The sequence below is a fragment of the Nannobrachium achirus genome (assembly GCF_963921795.1).
Source record: "Nannobrachium achirus genome assembly, chromosome: 24".
NCBI lineage: Eukaryota > Metazoa > Chordata > Actinopteri > Myctophiformes > Myctophidae > Nannobrachium > Nannobrachium achirus.
In genome coordinates, this window is record NC_137831.1 from 48,787,426 (window position 1) to 48,807,719 (window position 20,294).

A 20,294-nucleotide genomic window follows, 5' to 3' on the forward strand; every position below is an offset into this window, starting at 1 on the left:
CGAGGATCACACCATATCATACCGACGAGCATGCTGGGAATATTAGTTTATTAAATGGTTGATAAAAGCTTGTGATGTTAATGGAGAGGACAGCAAATGTAAAGAGTTGAAGGAATAGCATGTTGACAGATATGTTGACTGGTGGAATTGAAAGGACCTTTTCACAGCAGATATTTTGAGCGGTAAACACAGCTGAAGGTAATAACATTAAATGATGGCAGCTTCATTTAGGTGTTGCTGTGTGCAAGGACAGCTCCTGTACAGTTACCTTCACGTTGGCACACAGAGACACCCACAACTAACATTATTACCTTCAGCTGCGTTTAAAGTGTCTGTTGCTCGACTATATATTTTAATTACAAAACCTGTGTCACATAGTATGTGTTAAAAAAAATCCCAGGGTGGGAAAAGGCAATAAAAGTAGGAATACAGAGAGAGTATTTGTGTAAGAGGAGAAGAGAGAGAGTGTCCTCTGACCATCAAAGCTAGCCCATAAAGTGTGACATCTGGCTAATCTTTACGTCCCTAAATTCCTCCTGTGTTACGCTGGCCGCCGTGACGTTTGGAGGCCACAGGCTGCTGATGCTCTGATGGAGGAGAGGAACATTAGAGAGGTTATGTAACGACAGAGGAGCGCGTAAACATAAGCCTGTCTGTCTGTCTGCCTTTCCCGGCCGTGGGTGTTTTAGGCCTAGAATTATTGAATCCTTTAGCTATTGAAAAATCTACAAGCTCGCAGTGAGCTTGTAGATCTGCTATTTTTGAAAAAGTCGTGAAAATGTGAGAAAATCTTTGAATATATGTATTTTTAAAGCAAACGTTTGTAACTAAAATTTTGCTTCTGGGTGGTCCCTGGGACTAGATATTTTGAGATGGGGGTCCGTGGCCAAATACCAGTTTGGGGGTCCTTCACATGAAAAGGTTTGAGAACCACTGACATAGTAGTCTCTCAAGAACAGACTAACTGAGCTCCAGTTGGAAAGGACCTTTTCTTTGACGATGGCTAGCCAGATTGCTGACATAGAAACATAGGTTTTTCAAAAAACCTTAGAAGGATTCAAAAGACACTGGTACCCGTTCTACATGGATTAACCCACTGGTTCCCAATAACTGGGTCTTAATTTTTGGTTTCCCACAATTAGTTTTGTAATTATTTAGAAAAATCTAAGAACTTACATAAATTGGAAAACAAATGTTTTAGAAGTAGTGAAAATAGCTGATCTACACGCTCACAACTTGTTGTGAGCTTGTAGATCGGCTGTTTTCGCCAGTCTGGGTCCCGGGCAATCTGAGTTCCCAGAGGTTCTTTTTTTCGCCACTAGGGGGGCGAATATCTCGGCAAATATCTCGGGCAAATCTCGGGCAATATCTCGGGCAATATCTCGGGCAAATATCTCATTTCTGTTTTGGGTCTCGAGCTAAAAGGTTTGGGAACCACAGTTTTAAGTTTGATTTATACTGTGTCGTACTTTGCAGTTTAGATCCCAAACGATGATGTGGATGAAGGGTCTCTGAGAGAGAGAATATCATGTCATGGTAGTAATAATAGTAACTAGCCTACAGCCCCCTGCGGGGGCCTGGCCCCTTTGTGTGTGTGCCTGTTAGTCCCCCTTGGTGTGAAGCAGACAGACTGTCATGTTGCTCTCTCTGGAAGTGCCCCCGGACTGGGAGTGCGCTGCTTGTTGACGCCCATTTGTGATGTAATTCGCATCACAGGACAAAGCCGCCTACAGGCCAAAATTTGGGAAAATATTTTAAACATTTGGGGATTATGAGAAGTAGAGACACATCTGAAGGTGATAAAGTTGATGTTGGGCAAGGTACATGCGTTATTGATTTTTGTATTATGTTTTTTAGACAATTGAACAACTGCTGAACGTGGAGTTACAGATGGAAACACACACACACACATACACGGGGCGATTCTAATTCGCATCACAGGACAAAGCCGCCTACAGGCCAAAATTTGGGAAAATATTTTAAACATTTGGGGATTATGAGAAGTAGAGACACATCTGAAGGTGATAAAGTTGATGTTGGGCAAGGTACATGCGTTATTGATTTTTGTATTATGTTTTTTAGACAATTGAACAACTGCTGAACGTGGAGTTACAGATGGAAACACACACACACACATACACGGGGCGATTCTAATTAAGGTTGTGGGATAATATAATGCAGGGGGTCTCATAGTCTGTCTCTTTGTCAGCCTATCTGTCTGACCATCCAAACAATACATATTTATTTCATTATTATTCCTTTGACCTGTCAGAGTTTATATGGCACCTTTAAAAACAGGTCAAAATCACTTTCTACTGTCAATCTTATTTAAAGGGATATTTCACTTAAAAAAAACCTTTGATCATTTTATCGTCTATTCAGGCTTTTATGAACACCCTGAACAGTTTTTAATTTGCTTGATTCAATATTTAGATATTTGATGTAAATGTTATCAGGCCCTCCTCCTGCAGGATGCCTCCCCATACACACCCATTGTAACTTCAAACTCCATTTTAACTCTTTTACTGCTTGCCCCAATTTTGACCCAAGCGCGCTGCCAATACGTCTCGTTATTTTTACCTTGTCTGATGACTGTAAGCTGATGAGGGTTCGCGCCACCGTGTACAGTAAAAACATCTCCCGTAACGCTGCTCTCAAAAATCCACCGCACGTTAGCAATAATGGAGTCCCAAATCACTTCCTGGCTGTTTTCTGTGGATCTGATCTAGAAAATGCATTTCTATGCTCTGAATGGATGGCAAGCGGAGCGGCCCAATTCACATTAATTCTTTGCATAAGGCTAAAGTACACATATGAGCGTCCATGTAAAAATAATTAGTTTGAAAATAATCAATAGATAATTTTCTATAACATCGCAAAGGTAAGCTGCTTTTTGCTGCCACCAGCCCCAATAAATAAATAATAAATCTGGCTGTAGAACTGTTAAAAACATCCATTATTTTTCTGGTGACTCATTCTACCCTCCTAATATGTGAGCAGGCCATGTTTTTTTTTTTCAATAACTTTTTTCATTTATTTTTAATAATTCTTTTGGAAAATAGAAACAATTAAATACAATTAAAGAAATATTAAAAATAAATGAAAACAAGTTATCAAAAAAACCTGCTCACGTATTAGGAGCGTAATATGAGTCACCAGAAAAATAATGAATGTTTTTAATGAATCTATCATGGTTAAAATGGAGTTTGAAGTTACAATGGGTGTGTGTGGAGAGAGGCCCTGAGCCTGTAGTGTAGGGCCTGGTAACACTAACCCTAACCCTTTACATCAAATATCTAAATATTGAATCAAGGAAATTAAAATCTGTTCAGGGTGTTCATAAAAGCCTGATTAGACGATAGAATTACCAAAAGTTTTTTGCAAGTGGAATATCCCTTTAATGAGGCATTTTTGCAGAACAGGAAGAGAGCTGGGAAACAAAATGACTGTGGCATTAATTGAACTGTTACTGATGGACCAAACTTTAACCATGTGAACCCTGGCATCCCTAGGGTTAATGTTAACTCTACGTTGTTATCACTATCCTTTTTATCGCTATCCTTCAGTGAAAACAAGAGATCTACAAGCTCACAATGCATTGCAACTAGGGGTGTAACGATACATTTTAATAGCGATTCGATACATATCACAATACATGATTGATGATACGATACATGGACGATATTGGTTCATTCATGGCGATACGATACGATTCGATTCAATGATTTAAAATCGATATAGTAACTATTTAGCAAAGAAATTAAATCTGTGTGAAAGGTGTGGATAGTGCAGGTTTTTAAGGGAAACATGTGATTCTCTGCTAAATACATGGACATTGTATATTGACAAACCTGCACCTTGACACGAACCCACAGATTACACACATTTATCGATAGACCAGTGGAGCTATATGGAAAGGAAAAGTAATTAAACCCCTCCTTTTCATTTTTTCTTCTTAAAAATGTTAAATACAATGCACAAGTAGGTAGTATCAATACAATCGATTCTTTGCACTGCCGATTCGATACGATACAAAATAAAACGATACGATTCGATTTTAGCTGTTTTCATTTCGGTATACTTCGATTTTTTAACTCATCCATAGCCCAGGACATTAACGGATTAGGGGGTCCAGAGTGCCCCCTCCCGGCCCCATTAACGGCCATTGTCTTATTTTGAAGGCCAGAAGTCTAGACCGGAAGTACTTCCGGTCTGACGTCATCGGATCCTGCGACGGAACCGAACATTGTTTACGTGGTGCCATGCTGGATTGCATAGGAGCGTTTATACATGTGTTTTATAAGCGAGCATCTGCCTCCATCTTCGCTTCTAAAGTGTTGTTTTGAGATAATGGACATTAAAGATGAGATCGGCCGTCCACCTCAATGTTATGGGATGACTATTGTGTGCTCGTGGAGCCGTGATGATGACAAATCAGCGCGGATTTCGTCTCCGGAGCGTCGGCCATTGTACTAGGTATTTTTACTCGCCGTTACAGTAATATATTACTTTTCGCGCGACATCACGCATTCGGCACTATACGTACTCTAGTACTTATCGCGTGACATCACGCGAAAGGCACTAGATGAGTTAAGTTAAAAACGATATTTCGATACAGTTACTATATCGTTACACCCCTAATTGCAACGTGACACGGACGGAGGTGGTAGATCAGCTATTTTCAGCAAAGATATGAAGTGTAGAGAGAAAATGTGAAGGGACCCTGCTGTAGAGCCCTGGGGAACTCTTGTATGATGTTATTTTGTATCATCCGTCTCTCTGTCTCTCTCTTTCTTTAGAGAATGAAATCGCTGAGTCATCGCCGCCAGTCGGCTCCCTCGCTGATCATCACCAAGGCTCTCACCAGGTCCAGGACCGTTTCCAGGTATGGTGGCCTTAGTGGGACAAGTCTTACTGGGAGAGTATTTTTTGCAGGTCTTTAAGTCCGAGTGTATCAAAAAGGTGATTGGCTGCGCCGAGGTGCCAAAAGTCGGGGGGGCGGAGAACCTAACCTTAACTCTAACCCTAACCTCAGTAAAACTAATGCTGGTGAATGCTAACCTGCTGAATGCTAACCTGCCGACGCTGGTGAATGCTAACCTGGTGAATATTAAACTGGTCGGATGATCGTGCTGCCAAACGATGAAACTAGGCCTATATGGAATCTATATGAAAAGGTTGTGGGGGTCCCTGCGTCATCTCTCTCTCCAATAAGGGGTCCTTGGCCTGAAAACGTTGAAGACCCCTGATGTACAGAAAGGGGCCGTAACATAGAGAACAGAGAGATTATGTCTACTAATCTCGCACACTTTACAGAGTAGATTAGTTGAAAGCAATGCTTATAACGTAACGCTCTCACACACACACACACACACACACACACACACACACACACACACACACACACACACACGAACGGTATGTACAGTATAGAGTAAACAGGAGTAGCTGAATCCATTCAGGTACATAATCCCTCTGTAGCCAATCTGATCAGGGGATAAGGGCTCTATTAATAGGCCTGGCTTTGACCGTGTGGAGAGCAGTGATGTGAATAAATGCATTAAAATGCTCCCGGCATGCAGGGTGTGTGAACTTAATCCACCGCTCTGCTGTCCCACCCCTCGCCGTTCACCTTGGAAGTACACACAAAGAGAGAGAAGGGGAGAGAGAAGAGATTTAGGGATACGGGGAGGCAGGGCTGTCCCACCAAATTCTGGGCCCTGGGTACAAGGACTCACTCACATTTTGTGCTTTAACTATTGAAAAATAGCAGATATACAAGCTCACAGCGCGGCACCGAGTGCCGCGCTGCGAGCTTGTAGATCTGCTATTTCTGAAAAAAAAATGCTAAGGGTTTTGCTAAGGGTTTTTGAAAAAAAGAAAATATTTTTCTGTGTGTCAGTGGTGCTCAAACTTTTTCATGTGAAGGACCCCCAAAATGATATGTATTTGGCCACGGACCCCCATTTCAAAATATTTAGTTCCCGGGACCCCCCTAGAAGATTTGCACACATTTTCTTGACTTTTCAAAAATAGCAGATCTACAAGCTCGCAGCGCGGCACCGAGTGCCACACTGTGAGCTTGTACATCTGCTATTTTTCAATAGCTAAAGTATAAAATAATTAGTAGTGCGTGCACAGCCTGACTCGAGTTTTAGATCCCATAGCCAGAAGGGACAGTCACCAGAGTCTGCGTTGTATCGGTTGTTGTTGGTTGTCAGGGCGATATCACAGGGGATCCGTCTCGCCTCGTCCGCTGCAGGTTGCGATGACAGCTTTGTGTCAATGTAATACAAATACAAAAACAAACTCAATCAATTTACCAAAACCCAGGTCCTAGTTTTAGAAGTGAGGGCACGCCGTACCCCCGCGTCCCCCCAGACATGACACAAACATTCTTAACTTTTTCCAATGCTGTAAAAATGTGTAGAAAAATATTACATTTCAACATTCTCTCCAGGATGCGCTGCAGGGAAAATAAACATTTAATCATGAATGCTTATGTATTTGTAGCCTACTCAGACATTCCAATTTTGAGATCAGCATTTCCGGGAGGTCCCCTGTGCACGTGCGTGCAACGCGCGTGCACCGGTTCTCGCACACGCGCGCAATATCGTTTTTTTCTCGGAATTTACTCATTTCTCTACTAAAAATGGTTAAAAACGGTTCTGCACAGCGGCCGAACCATTTTAGGCTCAATATAATCGGGTTAATTTATAGCATGATGTCTTTCTTACCTATTTGGGAGAAAGTTCTGTCATTAACAGAACAACAACAGCCTGCCTGCAGGCTGCCGTACGTCGTACAGGCTGCAAGATTGACAGTTTGACGACGAATGAGAACACATTTATTTGCATCGCGGGTCACAGATCCGGTTCTAGACCGGATCCAGGTGGATATGGCAAGCATTTGCGGGAGCGGCCGGGATTTCCGGGAGGTTCAGTGCCACTCGCGTGTGTCCGGGAGGAGACGCTGATTTCCGGGAGACTCCCGCAACATCCGGGAGATGTTGCGGGAGTCACTACTTAGTCATGTTGATAGTAGGCTAATATAGCTAATATAGACACTTACAGCATGTGTTGCCTTCATTATAAGGCTTATATAAGGCTTTTATTTCTTTGCGGCTCCAGACAGATTTGTTTTTAGTTTTTTTGGTCCAATATGGCTCTTTCAACATTTTGGGTTGCCGACCCCTGGCTTAGCCCCATATAGAACCTCAGCCTCCGCTGTAGAACTGTTGTGCTCCGAGATGAGGTCCTGCGGCCCTATATGCCGGCTGCGGTGGAATTCCTCCACACCGAGGTAGATCACCCTTTTAGAAACACTGTATCGTAAAAGTAAAGGTCGTTCCACTCTCCCAGAGTATGATTTTCCGAACACTGGCGCATAAAAAGTTTACCTCTGGGTTTGGAAAATGGTCTAAATCGCTTATTTAGTCAGCCTGTGCCATGTTTTCCCCCCGGTGGGAGGTGCCGGTACTGCCATTGTAGCAGAATCGGGACCAGTACTGGCACCTGCCGCTGGTGGGTTTCCAGGTTGAATGGGGCTAGATTTCTCTTAAACCCTAAAAACTATACCCTAGCCCTAACCCTAACCTCACACACACCATGCCTAACCTTAACCTCACAGAAATAATGCCTCAAAAACATGAAACACCTGGGAAAGACATCCACCCATGGTTTGATTGATGACTTACGGCGCTATGCTTTCTGGTTGCAGAGATTGCTTCCAGGCTCCCTTTTGCCCAGAGACATGCCCATTGGTCCAGTCCTTCCTGGTGTGGTCTGATAGGGCGTTTCTCCTGCACGGCCACGCCCAGTTGAAGACAGGACTACAGACTCAGGACAGACACCTGTTCTTGTTCAACAACATGTTGGTCATCGCCAAGGCCAAGTAAGTCATTAGTGTGTGTGTGTGTGTGTGTGTGTGTGTGTGTGTGTGTGTGTGTGTGTGTGTGTGTGTGCGTTAGTGATGCGCGGGTCAGGGTTTTTTATGGGCCGCGGGCCCTGCACATTTTAATTGTCTGGCCCAGCTCAGCCTGCCCCGCACGACGGCATCAAGCTTTTCACAGCCCAGCTCAGCCCAGCCCGCCGTCATTAGCTACATGTCAAATACGTCTTTGAATGTGGATTTATTCCACCCATCACAGAAAAGCAGCCAATCCCAACCGTGCACAAACAGAATGGCATCATTAGAGAAGAAACGTTCAGTGCTGATGAGCACATTACATTACAGTGCAAAGCCATATAAAATATCTTTCCAACATTTAAAAGCAATGGACCGTTAACATGACGGCATGACGACGAGATGCTTATTTTAATTGACAACACTCCTGTATAGGACTATACACACGTAGCACAACGCTAATGTATCACAGAGAGATGTTGCAGATCCACAGTCACTGGTGCAAGACAAAATAAACAACTATGAAGAGAAAAGACCGAAATGTTTAAGTGCACTGTCAACTTTTTATCAGAGCTATGTAGCTACTGACACCTCTCCCACAACAACAACAACAGCCAAGCCAGCAGAAGGTAATTAACCAGTCCACTCACCTATTGCTGCTTTCAAACGCTGTGCATTGTTTTAAGTCACAGGAGCATGGTTTTCATATCATAAATATGAACTTTAGATTAGTCAAAAGCTTGTGTATAATCCACGTGATTCCTGTGTACATCTTGTAGGCTGCAACAAGTAGTACAATGAAAAATATTCCACCGGATGGAGACACTCTTCCTGGTTGAAGACTGTTTTTACGAAACAGCGCTTCCAACGTTGTAGAGTTGAATAACACCCAATGAGAATAATGCTCTGTGGAATTCGGTCCTCTGACTTGCACGGCAGTAATGGGTTGGCACCTTCATGGCGACGACAAATAGTGAAAAGTAGAAGAAATGGAGTCTCCATCCGGTGGAATATTTTTCATTTTACCCTAGAAATGTATTCTATTCGTGTGGTGGGGGGCTCAGACTGTGTCCACTAAGTAAAGTAAGCTTTCAACTGTGGTGAGGGGAGGTTTTTGTTATTTTCGGACCAGACAGCGGATTTGCCAAGGATTTGAGAGGTAGACGAACATAGCGTTAGGGAGAACTCCACTTACGCTATGGACCAACCCCAGCTATTAATTTCAATGCAAGTGCTCAGTGGCGTTTTGAAGCATGTGGAAGTAGCAGAATCCAGGTGCATTGTGGGGGAAATTGGCAAACAAAAGTTTGGCAATTGTAATGATGACTAAAGTTATCTAAGGGTCTAGGCTGGCTTTGGTACACTGGATGTGAGCAGCATATAACTGCAGAAAATACAATGTGGGTGTACACAACCATGACTGCCATAGTTTTGCCATAACTAATGTAGATTACTGTCAAAGCTTTTTCCTTTGTATTTACCTGATTCTCTGGGGCTCTGTGTGCACACCATGTGTCCAATGGACGGACGGACGGACGGACGGACGGACGGACGGACGACAGTTTACAGTTTAGGCAGACGCTTTTAATCCAAAGCGACTTACAATAAGCAGGTAATACACATTACTATAATAAGCAAGATAATATGTCAGTACATTAACAACATTATAACAAATGCATAGGAATATCAAACTAGAAAAACAATAACATAGGTAGCCACACACCTAATCAGTGAAAAACTTCTAAAACCTAAAAATGCTATCTAGCTTCATGTGTGGTGTAGTCATTGAGGGAGGGGGAGTGTTACAGTGGTGCTATGGGTTTAGGTGGAGTCTGAAGAGGTAAGTCTTCAGTCCACGGCGGAAGCTAGGCACTTGTAGTTCTAAGTGCGACAAGGAATTTATTCCACAGTTTGGGGGCCAGGAGGGCAGATTGTCTAGGACGAGTGAACTTTTGTCCTGGGGGACGACCAACATCTTACAACCGCAATGATCCGTGTGTAAATTATGTTCCATAGTAAACAGGCCGTTTTGACCAAATGCGCAATATGGGAAAAGAAGCTGAGATTTATGCTTTTTTCTGCAGCCAGGAGGAATACAATTCAATGGACAACCGGATGTCGCCGGATGTAGTATTTTGCGAGGCATCATGGGAAACTGAGTCTTTTCCCTCACTCCCGGTCACGGTAGCGCGGGTGCTATGGGTTACCAAGGTAACCAGTTAACACATCTGTGGGCGTGTTTATCGGGCCGCGGCACTTCACGGGTGGAATCATTAACATGTGTGGGAACATGTTGGGCACTCTAGGTGCTAAGTCTATCCTTCAAATATACCAGTAAGACTCCCTAATCGGGAGATAAGCGACCGTTGGTCGCTTATCTCCACAAATAGGGTAAAAGTTTGTTTTACCAAAATCGTCCTGATGGTCGCGCTAGATGGGACAGATGCGTTTTGATTACATGACTGAAGAGATACTGTGCGATTTGTGTGATTTTAGGGCAAAATCTGTAGGAGCAGTGTCCAAAAATGTGTTGGAAAAAATCGGCCTGATTGTGGCGCTATATGGGACAGGTCCATGTTGATGACATGAGTGTAGACATACTGTGTAGCGATTTGCGTGATTTTAGGGCAAAATCTGTAGGAGCAGTGTCCAGAAATGTGTTTTAAAAAATCGGCCTGAAGGTGGCGCTATATGGGACAGATCCATGTTGATGAGATGAGTGTAGACATACTGTGTAGCGATTTGCATGATTTTAGGGCAAAGATTGTAGGAGCAGTGTCCAAAAATGTGTTTTAAAAAATCGGCCTGAAGGTGGCGCTATATGGGACAGATCCAAGTTGATGACATGAGTGTAGACATACTGTGTACCGATTTGCGTGATTTTAGGGCAAAAATTGTAGGAGCAGTGTCCAAAAATGTGTTTTGCAAGAATCGGCCTCATGGTGGCGCTAGAAGAGGGCCATGTGAGAAATGAGGGGTGGGGTCTCCGCACCGCCGAGGCGGACAAATAGGTACCGGCCCCGGCTCTCCCGGTCGCTCCTAGCCCGAGTTAAGGCATTTTATGTGAGCTGCAGTGGAGGGGGTCCTCCACTGGGGGCGCCACCACTTTTGCATCCGTTCTGGAGCACCAGGAGTCGGTGGTCCCCGGGAATTCCCTGTGAGCAGCCCCGTTGGGGTGGTCATTTTTGCACATTTGGTAATTTTTTACACCTGGGGGTCCCCCTCCGGGGGTCCTTGGAGGTTGTAGTTTGGCAGGCAAGGAGTTTGTGTGGAAATTTTGGCATGGATTGGGGCAACGGTGGCGGAGATATGAGTAGGGGGAAAGTGTGACGTGTGACGAGTGACGTGACGGAAGGAAGGAAGGAAGGAAGGAAGGATAGCTGGTGGAGGTTTGGATAGTATGAGAGTGTAAAAGTAACTGCGACCTACGGTCGCAATTAACAAACATTAGTTAATTTGTTGTGTCCGTGTTCAATATTTTTTATAGATTTCCTCTTGAACACCTCATTCATACCACCCAGTGCACAGTCCCATCCTGTTATACAATCTACGCAGGCCATACAAACAACACTTACAGTGCCCAGGGGTAAAATGAAAAAGAGAGAGAGAATAATGAAAAAAAAAAAAACATCACGAGGATGCAACTGGGACGTATCATCATTGATGTAGCCTGGGGTCGACGGGTGTTTCGGGTCTACCAACATCATACACCCTCGCCCAGGTGACCCAGCCAGGGTGATCAAGTCCTGACTTACGTCCCAGTCAAGGAAGGTTAGGCAGGAACAGACAACACCCGGAAGTTGGCACACCATGGGACGCCGCCATGACACTTTTGGGTGGCGGAAGTGACAAAGTGCTCATAGACGCTAATGTTATTTTGGGTGGCACTTCCGCCACCCAAAGTGTCATGGCGGATGGCCATGGAGCCTAAAATGACGTTGGTGACTGTTCTTGCTGAGACCTTCTTTGGTCCCAGTAGCTATCCACGATCAGTCCTATTAGGGAAAGACCAGGGTCACTCAATGCACTGCACCGGCACTACTCTGCCGGGATTGGGGGCAGTGGCCACTCTGGTGCGTGGAGAAAACAACATTAAATACAAAACATATATGTACAGATGTTGAGACTTCTTCAGTAGCCAAAATAGTTATATTATACAGTTGTTGTGTTGTGCACATGTGTTTCCCAGGCACATGCACACATACAGTAGACATCAAAGGGGGCTTGAGCCCCAGCCCTTTTATCAGTTTGTAAAAAAGTGCCCTCTCCATACCATGAATGCAGTTTTTACTGTGGTGAAAGACAAATGGCCCCTTTCCATGCCATATATACCCAAAGGCAGCAGTCAAGAGAAATTTCCCAAACTCTCCTGAACTTGAATGCAGCATCTTATGTTGAAATAATTGCCCTCTCTGTGTAGACATAGATGCCGTATGCCACACTTCCAGTATTGACTTGATTATTAATTCAGTGCAGTGTTGATTTTGTCGACTAAAACTATGACGAAAAATGTTTGTCGCCTGCATTTTTTTCACTGACGAAAACTAAATAAAAACAAAATAAAAACTAAGCTGTGATGACTAAAACTAAGACCAAATGTATTGACAATTTCGGCAACAAAATAAAAACTAGACAAAAACGTAGATTGGCTATTTTCAGCACGCAACCAGGTGTAAAATCAGCCTTTTCAATGTCATCAAGGCCTGCCAAAATACAGTTCAGTTCACCAAATCAACTGTAGATTTAGTCGCCTAAAAACCTAATGACATTTAGTCGACTAAAATTAGAATAAAACTAAACAATTTCAGGTGACTAAATTGTGACTAAATGACATTTTATTCAAAAGACTATGACTAAAACGAAATCAAAAGTTGCTGTCAAAAACAACGCTGATTCAGTGTGGTATCAAGCACCGAAAATAGACGACCCCTTTTAGAAATGTCGGCCTCTCTAACGTTCTCTGCACGTCCCTGGTGTTTCCACATCTCTGTCTCTTCTCAGGTCAGGCAGCCAGTTCAAGCAGAAGGCTCAGGTGCGTGTGTGTGAGATGTGGACCTCAGGATGCATGGAGGAGGTGTGTGAGGGGAGTACCAGCCCTGAGAGGGGCTTTGTCTTGGGCTGGCCCACCTGCAACTGTGTTGCTACGTTCAGGTAAGCCTACTGTTGTACACACGTCACGCACCCATGCACACACACACACAAACACGCGCGCGCGCGCACGTACACACACACACACACACACACACACACACACACACACACACACACACACACACACACACACACACACAAACATGTGTGAGGGGAGTACCAGCCCTGAGAGGGGCTTTGTCTTGGGCTGGCCCACCTGCAACTGTGTTGCTACGTTCAGGTAAGCCTACTGTTGTACACACGTCACGCACCCATGCACACACACACACAAACACGCACGCGCGCGCGCACGTACACACACACACACACACACACACACACACACACACACACACACACACACACACACACACACACACACACACACACACACACACACAAACATGTGTGAGGGGAGTACCAGCCCTGAGAGGGGCTTTGTCTTGGGCTGGCCCACCTGCAACTGTGTTGCTACGTTCAGGTAAGCCTACTGTTGTACACACGTCACGCACCCACGCACACACACACACACACAAACACGCGCGCGTGCACGCACGTACACACACACACACACACACACACACACACACACACACACACACACACACACACAGTGGTGTGATATGGATTTTAGAAGTGTGGGTCCTCTAAATTCATGACGTCATGCGCGCACGCTGTTTTTATTGTTAATTAATATGTGCATATGAGGCGTGCGTGCAGTAAAATAAGTGTGGGCTCGCCGAGCCCATGCGAGCCCATGGCATCTCACCCCTGCACACACACACACACACACACACACACACACACACACACACACACACACACACACACACACACACACACACACACACACAGAGAGAGAGTGGTGGAAAAAGTGCTTATAATTTGTTTTACCAATGTATTGGTAACAAAATGTACTTAAAGTTGGCTACCAAAAGTAGAAAGTACTCGTTATGCAGAATGTCCTATTTCAAGTTTTCAAAGGTACCAGTTTTCTAAGGGCGAAAAGCGACCTCACCCTTTAGCGCCTTCTGTCTTGGCCATCATGGATTCTGTTAGTGTGGATACAATCCCTCGTATGCCTATATATGGAGATCCCTGACAGAATCCCTTTTATACCCATATGGAGATCACACTGCTCTGAGTATCTGACATCACTGTGATGTCACCTGTTTATGCCCATTTATGGAGATCCCTGCTCTGATATCTGACATCACTATGATGTCACAGTGATGTGTCAGGGGAACCACAGTTACCTGTCCAGACGGATACGGTCAGGCGAGGTCGCACCATGCCATGGCATTATTCATATATGGAGATCCATGTACTGTATATTATGGAGATATGCACACACACACACACACACACACACACACACACACACACACACACACACACACACACACACACACACACACACACACACACACACACACACACACACACTCACTCAGACAGACAGACAGACAGACAGACAGACAGACAGACAGACAGACAGACAGACAGACAGACAGACAGACAGACAGACAGACAGACAGACAGACAGACAGACAGACAGACAGACAGACAGACAGACAGACACACACACACACACACACACACACACACACACACACACACACACACACACACACACAAAGCCACGTTTGCAATACAATGCTAGATTGCTTAAAGGACAACTTTGTTTTTTTACAACAAGGGTTCATATTTTAGATTGTAATTAGAGAAAATAAAAAGTGAGTTGTAAAAATGTTTTCATTTGCTTCGTTCAATTGTTTTAATGCGTTTACCGTGCTAAAATGTGGGGCATGCGTACAAGTGGCTAAACATGTATTTTTAGACAAAATAAGCCAGCAGTTCCTTTATTGCTATTTACAGTAACACTTCTAGCCCCCATATGTCATATCCAACCATGAAAGGTTGCATTGTATCTTGGGAATGGGTTTATTCTGTGTAAAATGACATATTTAGCCACTTGTATGCATGCCCCTAACCACTGAAATAAGAATCTCTAAAACAATAGAAAGAAGTAAATGAAATAATTTTAACACTCATCTTTTATATTCTTTAATTACAATCTAAAATATGAACCCTTGTTGTAAAAAAGTAAAGTTGTCCTTTAATGCTTGTTCCCATAAAACACACCATAACAATCTGCAGGCTTAGGCCAGTAGGTTTACATCACATGACATAAAGCTGTAAAATGTACTGTTTATGTTTCAGCAGTGAACATATTGCAGCTGCATGAGTTCCATCAAAACCTAGGGACAAACCATGACCTCAAAACATGAACTGAAAAATCCCTTTTTGATGCAAAATATGACTATCAAGTAACATCACATATTATGTGATTGTGATGTTACTTGACTATCTCCATATAGGGCTGTCACGATTATGACATTTTACAGGACGATTAATCGTCACTCAAATAATTGCGATTAACGATTTAATTGTGTTTTTGTTTATTACTTTATAAAGAAATATGTACGTAAAATATATATGAAGATTTTTCAACATGGAAACGATTATGAAAAACAATCGCGATTATGTCAAATAATTGCGATTAGACGATTATGTAATAATTGTGACAGCCCTATCGCCATAGGATAGGATATTAGAATTGTACTCCACTTAAAGGACTTGTTCATGTAAGAACAAAATGGCCGCAGTGTGCAAAGGCTCAATACGATAATTTCTCTATGGATCCCGTTGGGCTTTCTAGTTACATGGACAGAAATATGTACACAATTCAAAGGAGCTTTATTGGCATGAGAAAACATACGTATACATTGCCAAAGCAAGTGTCAAAATATAATAAAAACTGTTGAAAATGGGGAACGTGTATATACAGTTGGAGGGGGTACAGCATTGTGTAAACAGAGCTATGTCACGTTGTGTCGTAAAAAAGCATGTTATATATACAGAGTATAAAGCTTTTTGAAACAAATAGCAGCAATATTTTGCTGTCGCTTTGGAACAAATAGCAGCATTTTTTTTCTCTCAAAACGATTTAAATAATATACAAAAAAGACTCTTTAGAGATTTAACCCATTTAGGCCTAGAATTATTTAATGCTTTAACTATTGAAAAATAGCAGATCTACAAGCTCACAGCGCGGCACCGAGTGCCGCGCTGCAAGCTTGTAGATCTGCTATTTTTGAAAAGTCGTGAAAATGTGTGCAAATCTTTGAATATATGTATTTTTAAAGCGAACATTTGTAACTCAAATTTTGCTTCTGGGGGGTCCCTGGAACTAAATATTTTGAGATGGGGTTCCGTGGCCAAATACATAACATTTTGGGGGTCCTTCACATGAAAAGGTTTGAGCACCACTGACATAGAAACATAGGTTTTTCAAAAAACCTTAGAAGGATTTAGAAGACTTATAGAATCGGGTGAAAATATTCAAAGACGTGCACACATTTTCACGATTAAAAAAAAAAAATGCAGATTTACAAGCTCGCAGCTGTGAGCTTGTAGATCTGCTATTTTTCAATAGTTAAAGCAAAACATTACGCGTTTAAAGGGAGCAGCTCTGGTGGTGGCTGTGAGGTTTATGCCGTTCTAATGTTTACGATTCCATCTCTTCCACAGCTCCACAGACCAGAAAGAGAAATGGCTGTCCCTCCTCAAGAGGTAAACTCATAAAAGTGTGAGGGTGAACACTACACTACACATCTGTGTGTGTGTGTGTGTGTGTGTGTGTGTGTGTGTGTGTGTGTGTGTGTGTGTGTGTGTGTGCGTGCGTGCGTGCGTGCGTGCGTGCGTGCGTGCGTGCGTGCGTGCGTGCGTGCGTGCGTGCGTGCGTGGTGATAAACATACCCCATATCTGCATACTGGGCCCTAATTGGTGCCCCAGGGAGGGAAATCCAATCACAACTGAGCAGGGGCGTCAATTAGGTATGGCAAGGGTATGCAGCTGCCATACCCTGGGTCCAGGGAGGAAAATAAAAGTGACTTAAATATATATAAATATAAATCCATGAATGTCTCTTTGTCTATCTGTGCTGGTTATTATGTTGTTAAATTACAGTAAAATAACTACAAATGCAAAATTTAACAAAATGGTCACTTTAACAAGGTATTATAATTATATTCTCCACACTTGTATTCTCCCCATCTTGACAAGATGGTATATTCCCAGGTTCCGCAGGTCAGCTGCACAGGTGCAATGCATTACTGTTAATTGTGGCACGTTTACTAACTAATGTCAAGTTTAGGTTTTCTGCACTTGAACAACCATTCCAGGCTGCCATATCCAGCCCAAGAAACCGTAGAAACGGGGGGGAAAATAGAATGTACTTCTTAAAATAAATGTATCATGCCTGTTGCTAAGGTATGGCAACATGACTGGTGGTGCAAGACACCAGTCATGTTGCCATACCTTAGCTTTTTCTGAACTGACGCCACTGCAACTGAGAGGGGCCAGACCAAGTCTGTTACAAAGAATGGAATCACTTGAATCTTATTCATGGCTGTGGTGTCATTTTGTAGTGGAGTTGTCATATCTTTTGCCCATAAGCACTCACATATTCCTTATTGTCTGTGATTTCCCTCCTCTCTCCTTCTCTAGCCGAATTAAAGAAGAGAAAGAGAAGGAGGAGCCTAAAACCATCCCTCTCAAAGTCTACGGGAAGGGAATCAACAGCTTGGCTGATGTAGGTTTGCATGTTTGCATGTATTTTGAATACAATTTCATAGTAATATAGCAGTTTTTCTCAACCAATGTGCCTGGGGACCTTTGGTGTGCCCCTGAGAAGGGTCAAGTGTGCCCCTTGAAACTGCTTGAAAGCCAGTATTTATCATTTTAAAAATGATTTAAACTAGTGAAAACCGCCGATCTACAAGCACACAACGCCTCGTGGTGCGAGGCGTTGTGTGCTTGTAGATCTGCTGTTTTCACTACTGTTGTGCGACGGCCTTGTATGATGAAGCAGGGCTTTACTTTGCGAAGAAACGTACACATTTGAAACTTGGAGATACAAGGTTTCTTCCTGACAGTGACGATATTTACACCCCCGTATTATGTTGGTGTGTCCATGGATTCTTGGGACATGAAAAGTGTGCCCATGCAGAAGAAAGGTTGAGAAACACTGTAGTATAGTATTGCCATACAGTAATACTTTGTTCCTGTGACTTTGTGTGTGTGCATTATTATAGACATTATGCTCACTACCATTGGCTTCAATATAAGCTGCTATTCAATGCTGTAATATCTCCCTCCTGGTTCAGATCAAAACTCTTGCAGTCAGTAACTGTGATTCAACCAATGAGGTGGTCCGATTGGCCCTACAGCAGTTTGGCATTGCGGTGAGTACTGGGCTCAAGATGTTACATCATCAGTCACATTCCAAATAGCTGCGTTCCAAGCGACTGATGGAGTGCTGTATAATCAATGGCCTGTGGCCTCCAGTGGAAGATGACATAGTCTAAGGTCATGTCTGGCTGGTCCTGGTTGTATAATAACCAGTAAGACTCCCTAATCGGGAGATCAGCGACCGTCAGATCGCATACACAAACTTCAGAAGGCATTCGTAGCCAATCAGGAGGGAATATGGGAAATGGGACAGATCCATGTTGATGACATGACTTTAGAGATACTGTGAACCGCTTTAGGCCAAAATCTGTAGGAGCAGTGTCCAAAAATGTGTTTTGGAAAAATCGGCCTGATGTTGGCACTAGAAGAGGGCCGTGTGAGAAATGAGGTTGGAGGTTGTGAGTTGCCATCCAAGGAGTGTGTGTGCAAAGTTTGGCATGGATAGGGCCAACGGTGCTGGAGATAAGAGTAGGGCAAAAGTGTGACGTGACGGACAGACGGACAGAGTAGTCCTGGCTGAAGACCAGAAGCCTAATATCCCTAATAACCTTGCCTTGGGTAAAGGTGAATTTCCTTTTGGACGATTGGTAGATCTGTGGTTTATGTGGGCGACTGCGGTTCAAATGCAGGTGAAAACAAGCCCCCTTTGGCTTTTTGTGTTATCCTTTTAGCATAACCTTTGACTATCCTACCTGTAACTGCTAACAATCCATTCCTGCTAATAAAGTATTCAATCAATCAATACTCGACAGATATGACAATATTTTATGATGTTGTTTCCATTTGTCTGGAAAGGCTGTGTTATCTACACCTATGTGCATGTGCACTTCATTCTTTCTCTGACTATTTGGATAACATACTTGCTTGTTAGCAACATTATGACTGTGTCAGATGCAGAGCATCACCATTGACCAAAAGCGTTTTCCTTTGCCAACCAACATGAATGAATTTCATCCTTGATTAAAGTTGCCCCCCTTGACTTTTGGTGGCTAACTACATGAAGCTACTTCAACTAATTAGTGTGACCTCAAAATGAGTGTTGTGGTTGGAATAGACAGTGATTGTTGTGTATCTGGTCCTCAGTGCTCCCACCCTGTCCCAGTTTCTGAAATATCTTTCTCTCTGCTCTACAAGGGGTTGTGTCTCTTGGTGCTTTTAACGTTTTCTGTCTCAGGTCGCAGTTACTATCAAAACCTCCACCGGCTGTCTGTCAGTCAGTCAGTCAGTCTGTCTGTCTGTCCGTCCGTCATGTCACACTTTTGCCCTACTCATATCTCCGCCACCGTTGCCCCAATCCATGCCATACTTTGCACACACACTCCTTGCCTGCCAAACCACAACCTCCATCCCTCCCAGGGACCCCCTGGCACCACCGCCAAAAAGTGTAAAAATGACCAAATGACCACCCAAACGGGGCTGCTCACGGGGAATTCCCGGGGACCACCGACTCCTGGTGCTCCAGAATGGATGCAAAAGTTGTTGCGCCCCCCGCCACTGCAGTGCACATTAAGCGTCGTAACTCGGGCTAGGAGCGACCGGGAGAGCCGGTGCTGGTACCCACGCGTCCACCTCGGCTGTAGAGCGCCACCTAGTGGCGGACCCCCGCCACTGCAGCTGCACTGTAACTCCCCCCAGCAACCGGGGTGACCTGAAGGATCTTATCTCCCGATTAGGGAGTCTTACTGGTATATACTCAAGTAAATATGTTGAAATGAAATGTAGAACATTTCCCCAAAACAAAAACTCAAAAAAATTACTTACAGTACTCAAGTAAATGTACTTGTCTGTTGTCTGTAATGTTCTTATCTACCACTGCTTGGTTTTATACGATATCTCTGTTTCTTAGGGCAACGTGAAAGACTACCAGCTGTGGGTTTTCTCAAAGAGGGACAACGCACCCTACCCTTTGATTGGTCAGTGAGTCTCCTACTCCATGATGTTG

General features: G+C 43.6%; 1 protein-coding gene across 1 annotated transcript in view; it reads left to right on the plus strand.

The window, feature by feature from the left end:
* Positions 1-20,294, plus strand: part of LOC308280353 (rho GTPase-activating protein 20-like) — a gene marked incomplete at its 3' end in the record, with an annotated part of 55,992 nt that overhangs the window by 13,083 nt on the left and 22,615 nt on the right. Inside the window, exons 2-8 of the mRNA XM_080720615.1 lie at positions 4,800-4,885; positions 7,720-7,893; positions 12,907-13,056; positions 16,630-16,671; positions 17,609-17,693; positions 18,268-18,345; positions 20,199-20,265. Coding sequence (XP_080576741.1) covers positions 4,800-4,885; positions 7,720-7,893; positions 12,907-13,056; positions 16,630-16,671; positions 17,609-17,693; positions 18,268-18,345; positions 20,199-20,265 — 682 coding nt within the window. The remainder of the gene's footprint in view (positions 1-4,799; positions 4,886-7,719; positions 7,894-12,906; positions 13,057-16,629; positions 16,672-17,608; positions 17,694-18,267; positions 18,346-20,198; positions 20,266-20,294) is intronic.